The 16850-nt window shown below is 40.2% G+C and overlaps 1 protein-coding gene across 1 annotated transcript in view; it reads left to right on the forward strand.

Annotated features, from left to right (window-relative positions):
- LOC144690325 (trypsin) overlaps positions 1–16411 on the forward strand; it is a 99069-nt gene extending 82658 nt beyond the window's left edge. The window contains exons 2-6 of the mRNA XM_078557678.1: positions 1320–1378; positions 8901–9051; positions 9172–9313; positions 13197–13463; positions 14793–16411. Coding sequence (XP_078413804.1) covers positions 1330–1378; positions 8901–9051; positions 9172–9313; positions 13197–13463; positions 14793–14942 — 759 coding nt within the window. The 5' untranslated portion in view covers positions 1320–1329 and the 3' untranslated portion in view covers positions 14943–16411. The remainder of the gene's footprint in view (positions 1–1319; positions 1379–8900; positions 9052–9171; positions 9314–13196; positions 13464–14792) is intronic.
- Positions 16412–16850: the final 439 nt, after the last annotated feature.

The raw sequence follows: 16850 nt of genomic DNA on the forward strand, positions 1-16850 counted from the left end.
AATGACATTCTGTAAGTCTTGTCACTGAAGTAACTAAATATAATACTAAAACATATTTTGGTTTCTGTGTAGAAAGATAGAATTTGGGGTGTTGCTGTATGTGAACCTTCAAGAATTGGAACATATTGACATACTTCCAGTCAGTTTGAGTTTGAAATTCCACCATGCATTATACTTATTCTTCAGGTGGTCACCGAGGGCTGTGACATGAATGTGTTGCAAAGAAGAATCTCAAGTCATGATAATTTGTTACAGTAAAGGTTAAACATTTGTAACTGTTTTTACCGAGTTACTAAATTCATTGTATGGCTTATTTTTCCAGAAATAATACAATGGCATTGGATGTCCCCCCTTAACACTTGATGATAAAAGACGTGTAACTCTAGAACTAGTTCAGAAAATTGTATATTAACATGGGACCAATTGTTTTCCTTTTACCCTCAGGCATGCTTAGCCAGAGTATCTACAATAGGATTACCTTGGTAATGCTGCAGTATAATATTACTGGCATATATAATGAAAAGAACTATGAATCTTGTCAGCTTTAGCTTTAGAGTGACAATCAAGGCAGATCAAAGGTTGCAGATTGTTGAGTACATGGTTGTCGTCCTTTTCCTTAAGGTACGTGTAGCTCATAAAAAACATAGAAGTCATTGAAATAGAGATTAACTTAATATAATCGTATAATGTAATTATATGTCAGCATAGTAAAGGCAGTTCACTGTAAATATATTGGACTTGTCTTGTTCTTATTTTATTTCCTCTTTGCTTTTTCAGTACTGGAGGGATTTTCTGCGATTCTGAACATTCAGAAATGAAATGTTTCTTATTTTTCTCCTGTTGGATAAAAACTAGAGCTTTAAAATTGTTTGGGGAAAACAGATGAGTTTTATTTATTTCTTATTTTGTTAATTCACTTTTTAAACATCTCACCGATTTCCTTCCCTCCCCTCCCTGCCTCTCCTGAAGGTGGTATCTTCTTGCTGGTGTACAGATCCTTGGGCACCACACAACCTCCTGTACCTTATTTAAGGTGTTACTATTCACATATTTCAAAGTGAGTTAGGCAAGCTATTCCTCCAAGTGGTGCACACACCTACACTTCCAGTAAAAGTCACTGGGTAGAGAATGGAGAGCAGCCGTGGGAAGACTCATTATTGTTGTCCCCATCTTATTCCAATTATTGTGCTTCTACTGCCTCAGCAAACTTAGCTTGACCAATGATAGGCCTGTGTGTGCCATTGAGGAGCCTAGTTGTGTTTTAGGTAGTAAGCTACATGGGTGAGCAACTAAGTGTTTCTGTTTTGTGTGTATCACAGATATTACAGAATGGGAGTCCTTATATATATGAAGTTGGTGTTGCTGAGCATTGTACAAGGTAAGGCAAGAGTCAGCTCGTGGGTTGCTTTGATATGAATAACTTTGAATTTATTAACAGAGTAACAAAAGTGAAACTCATAATGGAATTCATAAAAACTGAATGATTTTGCCTACACATTATTCAACAGGGTAGTTTCAAATAGTAGTGTGTGCTTTATTGAAATTAGTTTTTTCCTGTTCTGCCTCTTAAAGGTGCTGATCCATGTCAGAATTTGTTCCCATAGGCAACTTACCCCATCACCTCCCCCAACCATCCATTCTTCATGTTTTAAAAACTGATCAATAAGTGCCAGTGGGCTATTTGACCTCAGAGCCCATGGCAACCAAGCACAGCCCTGTTATTTTGACTTGATAGAAGTTTACAAAATTCTGAGTGGCATGGACAGAGTAGATAGTCAGAAGCTTTTTCCCAGGGTGGAAGAGTCAATTACTAGGGGACATAGATTTAAGGTGAGAGGAGAAAACTATAGAGGAGATGTGCAGGGCAAGTTTTTTTACGCAGAGGGAAGTGAGTGTCTGGAATTCGCTGCCAGAGGAGGTGGTGGAAGCAGGTACGATAGTGGTGTTTAAGAGGCAGCTTGACAAATACATGAATAGGATGGGAATAGGGGGATACGGATCCCGGAAGTGCAAAATGTTTTAGTTGACGGGCAATATGATGGGCGCAGGCTTGGAGGGCTGAAGGGCCTGTTCCTGTGCTGTACTTTTCTTTGTTCTTTGTTCTTTGTTATCAGTCAATGTTCACCAAATTACAGCAATGGATAGCAATCATGAGAATGGAAACCAAGCTGAATTTTCCAGGGATAGTGGGGCTGCCTGTGGATCCTGGACTGTCACCTTGGCTGAGATCATCAGCCTTGAGCAGGAATTCAACACAGGATCATTCTGTGATTTTGGTTCAGTTCCGGATAATTGAGCCATTAGGATCCTGTTTGATAACTTCATGGATTTAAGGTGAAAGTAGAAACTGCTTTTCATATAGACTCAGTTATTAGGAAACAAAATACTTAATGACAAGTGGCTATTGAGGTAAAGGTGATAGCGACAGTTGAAATAGAATTGACTAAGTATTTAAAAAAGGAAGAATATAAATAAGTGGAGAAAGGACAGAGGATTGGGATTAGAGCAGTGAACATCAGTTAAGGAGTTGGTATGGATACCATACAGCAAATACTTCCATCAATGCTGTAATTTCTGCAATTTTATACTGTAAAGAACTGTATATTGAATGAAGAAGGCAGCTTTGAAATTATTAATAAATGACATTTTGGGTTGGGTTCATTTATTTAAAATGGTTAATATACTACTTGGACTGAAAAGGTGTTTTAATGGTAACTGGCATGATAGAAGGCCATCACCTTAACTGAGATAAGTTTTTAAATCGAGAGCCAATTTATTCCGATAAAAGGAAGACAAATGTTGGTTTATAGGAAGCTGACAGGCTGGATTGCTGGGAAATTGCTAAATTTTAAAACCTGACTCTCCAGTCATCACAGCAAGTATTAAAGGTTGAAAATATTGTTTATGTAACTTATCATTGAGAGAAAAGAAAATAAAGTCAGAAGAGAAGATTATGGTGACTCTACAAAAATGCACCACAGACATTGAAGGTGCTGCAAACTTTCCTAGATCTAAGCGTGTTGCCTTAAAGATTTCAGTTTTCAGACAAGGCCGTTCTTATCTGTAAAATTTTGCTGCTGGAAAACTGATCAAAAAATGGTGATTTTTCTTTAGAAGTTGCACACCTTCCATTAGAATAGAACCAGTCCTAAGGAGCTTCCCTTTGCAAGTCCTTGGCATCTAGTGAAAATCTGCGACAGTGAAGGAACGGTGATGTAGTTCCAAGTCAGGATGGTGAGTGGCTTGGAGTGGAACTTGCAGGTGGTGGTGTTCCCATGTGTCTGCTGCCCTTGTCCTTCTAGCTGGTAGCGGTCGCGAATTTGGAAGGTGCTGACAAAGGAGCCTTGGTGAGATGCCACAGTGCATCTTGTAGATGGTACACACCGCTGCCACTTTGCATCGGTGGTGGAGGGAGTGAATGTTTTAATTGGTGGATGGGGTGCCAATAAAGCAGGCTGCTTTGTTCTTATGTCAAGCGTCTTGAGTGTTGTTGGAGCTGCACTCAAAGTGGAGACTACTCCAGCATACTGCTGACTTGTGCCTTGTAGTTGGTGGACAGGCTTTGGGGAGTCAGGAGGTGAGTTACTCATGCAGAATTCCCAGCCTCTGTTCTGCTCTTGTAATCAGAATATTTATATGGCTGGTCCAGTTAGGTTTCTTGTCAATGGTAACCCCAGGGTGTCGATAGTGGGGATTCATTGATGGTAATGGCATTGAATGTCAAGGGGAGATTATTGAATTCTCTCTTGTTGGAGATGGTCATTGTCTGGCACTTGTGTGGCATGAATGTTACTTGCCACTCGTCAGCATAAGTCTGAATGTTGTCCACGTCTTGCTGTACAGGGACATAGATTGCCATATACATAACACTCTCCTTCTAGTTGGAAATAGTAGAAATAGTTTTATATGAATATAACTGTATCCTGACAACATTGTTGTCCATGTGCCACAGTTTTGGTTTCTTTATTTCAGTCATTGTAAATATGAGGTAAAAAAAATAGGTTCAGTCCCACAGAGGAGGTAATATTCATTTTCATGAATTGGGTAGTAAAGCAACAAGGTGGATCACTGACCTGTTCCTGAAACTTCCTGATTTTCATCACCACTGATTGATACAAGTAGCTGGGCCACTTCCCAGTGACAATACCCAGCAGCCATCCCTATCAACTAGCTTCTCCTCATAGAGGAATGGCAAAGATATCGGTTGAATATTTGGGTGAGTTGTATAAAGAGAAATGTTTATTACCTGGGCACAAAACACATGAAATGGACAAAGCTTTTTAATAGTGGCACCATTAAATCAATACTATCCCTTGTTTTTCAGAGAAGGGTGTGGTCGTAAAGATGGCAGGGTTCAGGAGCAAGAACTGGAGTAATTAAATAAGTTAACAATAGCTAAAGAAGTTGGACTGCAGAAATGTTGAGACTTACAAGTATAAACATTACTAGCCTCTGACGGCAGACATCTTAGAATGTAGAGGGAAGCCAGTGAAGAAATAGCAAGGGCCCTGACTCTAATCATCCTTGGATGCTGAAGTTTCTCCAGAGGCCTGGAGAATGGCCAATGCAATATTTCTATACCAAAGGGGAGAGGAATGGATAAATCAGGTAACTATATATCAGACATCAGTATTGAGTCAGCTATTAGAAGAGACAATATGGGATTAAACTAAATTCACATACAAACACTTGTTCATTAAGGCCAGACAACATGGAATTGTAAAAGGCAAGTTATGTCTTACAAACTTAGTTGAATAATTTGTGAAAATAGTGGAATGCATTGATAAAGAAAATGCTGTGGATGTTGTGGATATGGATTTTCAAAAGGCATTTGAAGAGGAGTTTTGTTCCTACAGTTGAAAATGTGGCATTAATGGGAATATGTGTGTAAGGGTGAGAAGGTAGTTAATAGTGGGTAATGGATCTTTTATGGGCTGGAAGGATGTCAGTGATGCCTGCCAGCAGCCAGTATTGAGTCTAATGCTGGGTTTGGTTATAGAAGGCAATCAACACAAAATAAGGAAGTGTAGTGAACTGTTAAGAGTACTTTATGTGCCTTTTGATAAATGTTAGATGAAATTTAACATGGAAAAATGTGGGATGTTAAGTTTTGAAAGAAAAAATGAGGGAGTAAATATATATGAAATAGTAAAACTTTAAAGGGGCAGAGAAATGTCGGGATCCAGGAGAATTAATGCAAAGAGACTATTTTTTAGGGTAGGGAATCCCATGCAGTGGTGGGTGTTAGGAGGAAAAGGAATAAATATTTGGGAAAGCAAATGTAACAGAACACGGAGAAGGGGAATGAACAGGACAAAGGATTAGTTCTTTCACAGAGTCAGCACAAACATGATGGCTGTAAAATTCTATGGGCAGAAATTTTCACTTAGCGGGTGGGCACACATAAAATGGCAGCGCGCCCCCGATCGGGGGCGTTGATTGGGTTCACACTCGCTCCCGCCCACCCCCCACACAACCCCCCCGACAGGGGGAAAATTCAGCCCCATGTTACAGAGTCTCATGAGGGGACATGTTTCATTACATTTTTATATTCTTTATTTGCTTTTTTTAAACAGCAGTTCATCTCCCTGAAGCAGCTCTGTGCCTCAGGGAGATTATGCAGTGCTCACTCGTGCACATGCGCCAAGTTCATGCTCGGCTGGCTCGCCCTCCTCCCTCCCCCCCACCCGCACAGGAAGCGCTGAGCACTGCCACTCACGTTTCACACTAGGCCGGCCTTAATTGGCCCGCCCGCATGAAATCCCGGTCTGGTGCCAATCGCGGGCAGCAGCCAGCTTCCTGGCCGCCCCTGCCCAACCCGCCAAGGGCAAAATTCTGCCTTATGATCTCATGACCTGAAGTTGCTCTAGGTTCCGGTAGAGTTGGCATTAGTTAAATATCCAGCCTTTCATGTTGACAGTTTCACAGCCAACAAACTCAGAAAAACAAATGTGCTCAAGCCATTCAGTTTCTTTAGAGCTGATATATTTTGATGCTGAAAACAGCATTATTACAATGATGAAATGACTTAAGCATCAACAGTAACCTAACTGCTGCAAAATTTTTCTTATACAACTCTCTCTGATTCACAACTATGCATGTTTCAAGCATTACACTGAAATTTCTCAAAAAGGTGTTCAGAAACCAAAATGGGGAGAGAATGAAGGAGTCAGAATTTGCTGTCAAGTTGCATCCTTTAAAAATCAAATCCATAATTCTCTATGCAACAGGAAAGGAAAGCATATTTCTGGTGTTTTATGGTGAATTTTTCAAGCAATTTTTAAAATGTTGTCTTCACTGAGACCTGTTCTGCACTTTTAGTATCTGAATGCACTTTCACAGTTTAGGAATTGGAAATCTTCCCTGATTGTATTTTCTTAAACCCCATGCATGGTTAAGGGGTTTCAAACTTTAATTTTCATACTTAAAGAAGGAATATGTTGTGTGAGTTCCACTCTTTCATCAGGTGCAGATTGATTAACTTGATTTTAATGATTCAGTAAATGCTAATGAGACTGACAGGATGGTTCAGCCAGTAGAACCGCTGTAACAAACATACATTTTAACATAAGTAGCCAATTATATCTCTACAGAAAATTCCAGACTGCAACATTTATAACCTCTTAATGGAAAATTAAAAAGAGAGAACAGAACCAGGGGTCTAAACAAGAGCTGAGTAGAAATTAAGTAATTAACCTAATACTTTCTTACCAGCAATTAGACACTGCTAACAGCATTGATTCAGTCCTCCTGGTTGAATATTCAAGCTACATGGCATAGTAGCTGTCCCAGCTGTGGCTCCCAGGACACTGGATCCAACTGCCATTTGTCCTTCTTGCCCTACCTTCCACTGTATGCAATGTCGCCTCCCCATTGTTCAATGTCCACTCCCCATTGTTCAATGTCCACTCCCCATTGTTCAATGTCCACTCCCCATTGTTCAATGTCCACTCCCCATTGTTCAGTGGCCACTCCCCATTGTTCAATGGCCACTCCCCATTGTTCAATGTCCACTCCCCATTGTTCAGTGGCCACTCCCCATTGTTCAATGTCCACTCCCCATTGTTCAATGTCCACTCCCCATTGTTCAATGTCCACTCCCCATTGTTCAGTGGCCGCTCCCCATTGTTCAATGTCCACTCCCCATTGTTCAGTGTCCACTCCCCATTGTTCAGTGGCTGCTCCCCATTGTTCAGTGGCCGCTCCCCATTGTTCAATGTCCACTCCCCATTGTTCAGTGTCCACTCCCCATTGTTCAGTGGCCGCTCCCCATTTCTCCAGTATCCTTCTTGCTAATTCTACCAGCTGTCACTAACTTCCAACAGTCGCCCTGTTTAAATATGGAGTCTAAAGCTGTTGGCTTCCTCCACCTTCCCACTCCGTCTGCCACTCCCCTCTTTCTACTTGCTTTGAGCTCAGGACATGTTCTGTCCATATCTGACCACAGTTATCCTCTCCCATGTCTTTCACACTGCTGCCCCCAACCCAGTCAATTAAATTTTAGGGCTACCATGTCACCCAGCATTGATCTCAGGAATCTTGATCCATCCCACTACCCACCATGCTATTCCAGCTCACTGCTCTGACCTCAACCCGCCCTTTCATCATCCAGTCTTGGACTTGCACCGTTCATGTAACTGGACCTGCATGGCACCCCTACCTAAGGGCTCTTCTTATCAACAAATCAGACAGAAGGATCTCTACTACCAAATCCACTTAAATATCGGCGAGCCTTTTAAAGGACATCTTGTCTAAAGGTCCACTCGAGGCCCCTCCCCTCAGGTCTCCTGGGGACACTGGGAACTTTGATCCTGTGAAGTAACTGGCAACAAAATGGGGTACCAGTCCTGCTTTTTGCATAGTACAGTGATACTCCCCCCTCCCCCCACAACGTCCCCACTCCCCCCCAACACCCCCTGCATTGGACATGAGTTCGAAATGCTCACCCAAACCCATTGAACAGGATTCCTTTCTGCTGGAATTTGCAGTTTAGTGAGTGCCATCTTTGCCAAAAAAATCAAGTTGTGCAAGTCATGAATGAGCATCAAAAATGATATTGTTTCAGTTGAGAGATTTCCATTCGTATACGCTTTTAATACAGGAGGCAAGGCTGGATACAATGGATATTGCTTAGATTTCTTTCCAGATTAGTTTATTCTTTATTGTTCATGTTGACACAAGGTTCTCTGATAACAGTTCTGGCTGTGAGGGACTAACCATGGAGTATAAGAGTTGATATGGCAAAACAGCTTCCTCATCCATGGGATCTTCACTCCAGATTCCAATGAAACCTTTTCCAATGCATTCAGATCAACAGCTTTGAATGAGTTTTTACTGATGCCAACCAGAATTTTAAGTATGATGTTCTCAAAAGTGACAATATTCAGCAACAAATCTGAATGCAGGGATTTGAATTGATATGATCACTGTGTAATTGCTTCATTTTTCTTAACATTCATTGGAATCAGCACCTGAAAATGAAATGTTAATGTTTATTTTGGGGGGCATTTCCATCCATTCTGTTGAGAAGCATTAACATATCTTTCAGATGCTGATTTACCTAATGGACATTTTATAGTATTCTCTATCTTTATTTCAGATTTCCGGCAGTGTTTTATTTTATCTGTACTATTTCAGGATGTATTTAAAATTCGATATGTATGTATTAGTATGTTTAATTAGATATTACATCGCGTCTAGAGTATAGGTTGCAGAAGTCGGGATGGAGTTGCAGACTATTTATTTGTTGAAGCAGCACTGTCTTCAGGGAAAAATTATGTTGCTTTTAAATTTTGGCTCCTGGCTTATCCCATAACATTATAAACTGGTTGAAGCTACTATTTCAGATAGAACTTGAGGTCCTCACCTTTACTAAGTGTTTAAAAACTTACTTTTCCCAGGTTTAGCTGAAGACAGGATCATCGGAGGATCTGAAGTTGTCCCTCACTCTATTCCGTATCAAGCTTCTTTGCAGATAAGATCAGTACATTATTGCAGCGGAACTTTAATTAACCCTAGATGGATCCTGTCAGCTGCCCATTGTGTGAAACCGTAGGTTGCTTATGGATATAAATTACAATGTCCATTTTAAATTAACAAGTAAATTATAAAATGTTTTAAAAAATAAAATGTAAGCTCGTTATTGTCAATGTGGTTTTTCTTCTGTTCTAGTCCGTATCTCATCACAGTTGTTTTGGGTGAACATAGTTTATCCAAATCGGATGGCAATGAACAATTCTACAATGTAATCAGACTTACTATGTTTCCTTTTTACCAACCTGCAACATTCAGACATGACATCATGCTTTTGAAAGTAAGTTGTATGAATGTGTAATATTAAACAGCAAGTGACATTGGTACAGTGTTGCTGTGTTTACATTAACAGATAAAAGTGGATGTAAAATCAGATATATTGTTACGACCTGGCACATGCCAGGACTTGCCTTTTCTTTCCCATTCCTCCATTGATCGTAACAGGATTTTTTGTAATTTATAAGAATCAAGGTATCAATTCAGTGTCTGTACTTAACCGTTAACATGTTGATTGCAAAGAACTCATCCCAACAGGCGTTCTTGAGTTGAACACAAAGGGGTCAGTTTTTATTGAGTTAAAAATCCAACCAAGTAAAGATATTAATTTTTTTTTTAAAAAAATAAACACACATCTTGACCTTTGCAGCACACATACACAAACATGCAAAATTATAAGTTATAGTGTAGAGGAGGTTAACAGTTCTGTTGAAGGGCCATGAGGACTCGAAACGTCAACTCTTTTCTTCTCCGCCGATGCTGCCAGACCTGCTGAGTTTTTCCAGGTAATTCTGTTTTTGTGTTAGAGGAGGTTAACTTTTAGCCAAATTAAGATTCAATGATAAAAGGCAAAAAAAAGAGAGATAATTGTTTATGAGTCTTTTGCTGGTGTTCATGGCTAAGGCAGTTCTTTGTGGTCCCTGTTTCTTTCCCCCTGGAATCAGCACTTTGGAATTTTGAAGTGTCCTTCAGAACTTCCCTGTCTGTTGACCCCAGTATGATATAAGCTGGTACAGTTCCTTTCGATTCAATTTCTCTATCTCTGCTGCTGCATTCCAAAATGTAACACAGATAGGGCTCTGAACTTGAGACAACAGGGAGAGAGATGGTGTCACTGTTCCATTTGCAGACTTCTTCTTCTGCTACAGTAACCCACAGACAAGCTTATAATCACAGCTTTTCACAAGGGGCTTTCAGTCATGTAACAGTTGCTATTGGTACACAGTGGAGGGTGATCCATGTTAACAAAATGAGCTTTGATCTCACATTGTCAAAGCTATCAAGATGCCATTGAAGCAGATAGGGGTCCTTAGCACCCTCCTTGCATAATGTTTTGTTGGCCCTTCGATGTCCCAGATAGGTTCTATAGTCAGAAAGCCTAGTGACCCATTGTCCTTATGTTTGGTAGAGAGTTTAGACAGTGGCAGGTGGGCAGGTGTCTAGTCCATCAGGGGAACTGCTTATAGCTATGTCTCCTGGCAAATCCATGTTCAGAAGTTTCCAGACTTGGCCAATTTGTAGGTGACTTCTGCAGCCATTTTGAAGTCAGCATCATTGCTTGGCAAACGTTCTTTTAAAGAAGTTCAATATATATCTGACCAGTCCATGAAATTAAAGATTAATAGTTCACATGCACATGACACATCATCATGACATCAAAACACAAGAAGAGTCTGTGATCAAGTGCACAGCTCAGTATGATACTGAGTCAGACAGACCTGGGATGCCCAAGTATAGAGGTTCTGTTACATCCCTTGACATGAAGTGAGAATGGAACTTCTGCCACCTCCTTTCACTTGACTGTGTCCCAAGGACAGGATCATTTAAATAATAGGAACAAGCGCCCCATACCTGCATTGATGCACCCATGGTGTCTGTCGTAATGGTGGAGGTCCATTTGCACATCAGAGAGGAGGAGTTCTAAGTGTCAACCATGGCTGAGTTGGTAGCTCTTGCCTCTATGAATGTTGTGGGTTCAAATCCCACTCCAAGACTTGAGCACAAAAATCAACACTGACATTCCAGTGCAGTGCTAAGGGAGTGTTGCACTGTCTGAAGTGTTGTATTTTGGGTGAGATGTTAAACCCCAAGGCCTGACTGCCTTCTCAGGTGTATGCTAAATGCCCATGGCACTATTTAAAGAAGAGCAAGGGAGTTCTTCCCAATGTCCTGGTCAATATTTATCCCTCAATCAGCATCACTACAACAGATAATCTGATCATTATCACATTACCATTTATGAGAGTTTGCCATGTACAGATTGGCTGCTTCACATTTCAAAAGTACTCGATTGGCTGCAAAGCGCTTCCAAATGTCCTGTGGTCATGAAAAATATCATATAAATGCAATTCTCTCTTTTTCAAAATGGCAGATCCTTAATCCCTCCCTGGTCAAGGCACAATAATACCTAGCCTTGCTCTCAGTAAATGCAGATAAGACAGGGCCAATCAGAGTCAAAACTAGTGCAATTTCCTCAGTGGCCCAGGTACATAGGAACATAGAAAATAGGAGCAGGGATTGGCTACTTGGCCCTCGATCCTGTTGCACCATTCAACTAGATCATGGCTGATTTACCTCAATGCCATTTTCCTACACTACTCCCGTATTCCTTGACATCTTTAATATCCAGAAATCTATCGATCTCAATCTTAAACATACTCAATGACTGAGCCTCCACAGCCCTATGGAGCAGAGAATTTCAAAGATTCGCCACCCTCTGAGTGAAGAAATTCCTCCTCATCTCAGTCCTAAATGGCCTCCAACTTATTCTGAGACTGTGTCCCCTGGTTCTAGACCCCTAGCCAGGGGTAACATCCTTCCTGCATTTACCCTGCTGAGTCCTGCAAGAATTTTGTATGTTTCAATGAGACCATCTCTCATTCTTCTAAATTCCAGAGAATAAAGGCCCAGTCTCCTCAATCTCTCCTCATATGACAATCCCTTCATTCCATGGATTAGTCCGGTGAACTTTGCTGCATTCTCTCTGTGGCAAATACATCTTTCCTTAGGAGACCACAAATGTACACAATACTACAAGCACGGTCTCACCAAGGCTCTATATGTTTGCAGCAAGACATCTTTACTCCTGTCCTCAAATCCTCTTGCAATACGATTCCAAACTTCTGTGAGAGTGTAGACGGGGCAAACCGGAGGAAGTGACCCCTACATTGGAACTTTTTTCCAACTTTCTGATCAAGGCTGAAACCCAGTGACTCACGGTTCTCTCCTGCTTTCAGAATTCCAGCCTTATTCCCGTTGGATTGCACAATGTCTGCCCTCTGCTCTCAGCCAGGGCTATAGTAAATTTTGTTGTAATTGGCTGAAGCATTCCTAAATTGGGAAAGGAAATTCCAATTGCTGTCTATTACCCTGCTGAAAAATATATTTTGTTTGGGACATCAGCGGGAACAATTTTGTCTTGTCATTATATACAGCAGCACTATAGACAAGTGAGAAGATTTCATTTGGACATTATTTCTATTAAAATGACAAATGAGTGATGGCCCAGAGAAAATGTTATTGTGCTTATTTACAACATTCCTACGTGTAGTGACAGGCAGAAACCATTGATACCTACAGCCACAACACTGATTGGCAGAAACCTATAGGGCCGAATGGCCTGTTTCTGTGCTGTAAAGCTCTATATAATTCTATGTAAAGCCCAAGTAACAGAATGCGGACTATAATGGGTATGACGGTCGTACACGTAAGGACCGTATATTTTCTGAGAGTTTTGTGGGCTGAATGCAGGTACAGATGTGGGTGAAGAAAGATTCTCAGGTGAAGGGTGGGTGTGAAGGGAGTTGTGCTGCCACATGGGCTTGCATAGTAAGCAATTAAAATATTCTAATACAGGATGAGAGGAAATCATTGGCGGAGGCAGATGTGCCTTTTTCACATAACAAACTGAACATCTATTGATTAAACATTACCAAGGAGTATGTTAAAGAGGCATCTAAAATGAACTACAGAACCTTATCTATGAGGGTCTGTCTACATGGGTTCCAATAGCAGATGTGTCTATAAATGGGTTACTATTCTTTATAAGCGCACACAATAACATTTCAACATGAACTTTGTTTGATATTGTGAAAGCCAAAATTTTAGTAAATCTGTTTAGCAAATTTATTGTACACTTATCAAATGTAACACTTTTCTTTTATCAGTTGGATAGGCCGGCAGCACAGAATGCCTACATCAATCCTATCGCAATTCCAGCTACTGATAAAATTGTGCCTGAAAATACATTATGTACAGTCTCTGGCTGGGGAGTCACCACTGTTTACAGTTATAGCCTATCTGATGTGCTTATGGCTGTTAAGGTTCCAATTATTTCTCGCTATAAGTGCAATAAACCTTCTTCTTATGGTGGAAGAGTGCACATCTTCATGCTCTGTGCAGGATACAGAACAGGAGGCAAGGACTCTTGTCAGGTATGTAATAATTGTAACTTGATAAGTTTGACCTCCTAATTAGTGTCACTTCAAACAATAGTATTCCAATCAGAACTATTTCCAGAATGTTTTACATTGTGATGCAGTCATTCAAATTAATTCAAAAGGCTGTTATTTGTGTCATAAATTTAATCAGCTTGTTCTGGGGTTTCAAACACATTAACGTGGCCCAAAGCAGAGCTAGAGTTTAAATGTAGGCTTCAAATTCCTGGTCAGAAAAGCGTGGAGCTCCATGTTGGCAAATTGTTTTAAAACTTTACAGACCTGGAAGGTCGCTGGTTTCACTCATGATCTCTGCTGAATTAAAGTGTTTAACTATGGAATGTTCCGATCAAGCTCAGCCAGGAAGGGGGAAATGATCTGGGATTTCTAACCTCCATTGAAAGAAGTGCAATTGTGAACATTGGATGAGCAATCACTTAGTTCTGATGACAACTTACAGTTAAATAACCTGTCAGCTTTCACTTTGTGAGCTTATACATGAAGGAGTAGCCATGACACATTGGAGCTCTGCTGTGACGGTTAAAGTGCCCCACAGCAAAAGTTGCAGCAGGTGCATGGGAACGCTGTCATAAAGAGAGTTGGTACCTTTACAAGAGGAAGGAAAAAAACTTGGAATCTTTTTAAATACTAAATTAATGCTAAATAGAAAATAAATATTACTTAATCTTTGCCATGTGAGCATTCACAGATGTAAGATTTATAATTAAATTAATAGTCCAACATCGAGAGGACTGTACATGATTAATTTCAAGGTATTTCCTGCAGTAATGGTACTGCATGGAAGGTTTAATTACAGCATGCCAGGTTTACACTCCATTCTAAATGTGCACACAGCAATTGGAAATGTATAAAAAGTAAGGACAGATTATGTGGCTTTAAAATAGGGATTGAATTACACCTGCAAAAAATGCTGGAAAATTCAGCAGCTCTGGCAGTGTCTGTAGAGAGAGAAACAGAGCAAACACTTTGAATCCATATGAGTCTTCTTCAGAGCTGAAGAAAAGTCATATGGACTCAAAACGTTAACTTCATCTCTCTCGCCACAGATGCTGCCAGACCTGCTGAGTTTTTCCAGCACCTTTTATTTTTATTTCAGATTTCCAGCATCTGCAGTATTTTGCTCTTATCATTGAATTATATCTGAAAATGCCCTAGCACAATTATTTGCCCTCAACTTCGCTTCACTTGAAGACTACATTTCCTTTTGACTCCCTGTATGAAATTCCACAGAAAAGTGACTAAAATCTAATTAAAATTCTTTATACCTTTTCACTGATTCTCATTTCTTCACTTCCGTTCTGGCAGGGTGATTCTGGAGGACCGCTGATTTGTGATGGAGTCATTCAAGGAATTGTGTCCTGGGGAATCAGTTGTGCACATAACAAATACCCAGGTGTATACACCAGAGTAGGCAAGTACATAAGGTGGATTAAAAATAAAATAAGAAGATTTTGAGAATTGTCAGCTATTTACCATTTCTGGTTACTTATAAAAAATAATTTAGTTACCATCCAGTTATTCTTTTGCTTATGTTAGCTCTCCAGAATAATTCAACTTTCTATTGTTTGGGGGTCAAAATTAATATAACTATCAATTATTCAACCATCTATCAATACTTTTCTTAAGTGAATATATAACCATCAATTTACCTCCAATTATAAACAAACATTATGTTGAGTAGGATTGACACCAATTGAGTGAATAATTAATAAGAGAAATTTTCTGCATAGGAATTTGTAGAAAGTTCAATTTATTTGTGTCAGTTCAAAACACAATTTCTTCATGAAAAATTGATGGCAAACCTTTTCTTTACTGGGAAAGAGCAGGGCAGTGTTTTAGGCATAATCCAATTATATGCATTATGGTCTTGTTCCCTTGCTGCTTTCTGCTTGCTTCCTGTGACTGCTAACTCCACATCCTTCAGCTCCTCTTTCACTGGACTAGGTTAGACAAACTCAGCAAGCTCCTGCTGTTGTTCCCTATCATGTGCACTGATCACATAGATCTACCTCTCCCCCTCCCCGACTCCCTGTGCTGCATTGTTACTGATCTTTGGGTTACATTCCCACTGCACCCCTCTTCTCTGCTGATATACAGGATTCACTATATTCCTCTGCTGGACCCCGGGGTTAATCTCGTTGGCCCATTGTTGACTCTCCACTCCTCCTCAGCCTTCTGATTTCATTATTAACAACTTCACTGTTCACTTACCCTTAAAGTTTAAACTTGTTTGGCTCCCCAAAGCAGCCTCAGCTTCAACCTACTGTCAACTTCCTTCCCCCAGACCCATGCTGAACCCTAATATTTCCCCCAACAAACAGTAACAATAATCATTAATGCAGTTATAGTACAGTCTCAATAATAAATAACACCACATCCTGCCAATAATATAAATAATAAAGAAAACAGTGTTGTCATGATATATTAAATACAGACAAAACTGGACCTCAAATTTATTAAAAATAGGCAACCCATTAACTTTACTAATGGTAAATAATGCAGCCAGGGAGCCAACGTCCTTCTCACACAGCTTCAACCTCTATCCCCCAAAGCCGCTCTCCACTTCAGTCACAGAAATATACAATAGCACATACTCCAGTTCCAGTTACAACTGAGATAAGATCATTTTGGAGACTATCACAGGTTTGGAGTACTGTGTCCACCTGTATGTCTCTGTGATAGAGTACCAGATGTATGGAAGGGCAGTCAGAAGGTGTAACCCTAAGTTTCAAATGTATTAACTTTGATATGAATTAGGAGCTACAGTGTAATGTTTTATGCTGAATGAATTTCTAAAAGTGAAAGCTTGTTAAAGCCCTAAGTTTCATGTTGTACAACACTTATCAGGATAAGTCAATGATTGGCGACCCAACAGAGAGTGGCAGTCACAGAGAGTGCATTTGGGAGAAGTGTGGGAACATGGTCCTGAGAAGTACGATTACAGGCTACAGACCTACTTTTTCCCACGCTGTACTCCCTGAACAAGGGAATCTCCCTTTGTAAATGTGATTCTGAATAATACAGTTTAAACCAGTATTAACAATACAATCTACAAGACATATATCGTTCGAATGAACTTCCAACTGCATGTACATCTCAGCTACGATTGTTGGACTCACATTTGTGGAATGTTCACTGTTTCCTTCACTTCTCTAACACTCCCAGCAAAAGGAAGCAAGGAAATGCAATTGGAAGGTAAGCTATCCTAAATCCTAAAGGTTTGTTAAAATTCTGATGATTCACTCAAATTATTAAATAGCCCTGCAGCTTTTTTGTGGACAAGGGCTGGCTGTCCAAATGGCTTGTTCGAAATCAGGAAGGATTTATGTGGGAGTGTAGACTCACATTGCATCCCTCAACTGC

This window comes from Cetorhinus maximus, chromosome 15, assembly GCF_964194155.1.
Source record: "Cetorhinus maximus chromosome 15, sCetMax3.hap1.1, whole genome shotgun sequence".
Taxonomy (NCBI): Eukaryota; Metazoa; Chordata; class Chondrichthyes; order Lamniformes; family Cetorhinidae; genus Cetorhinus; species Cetorhinus maximus.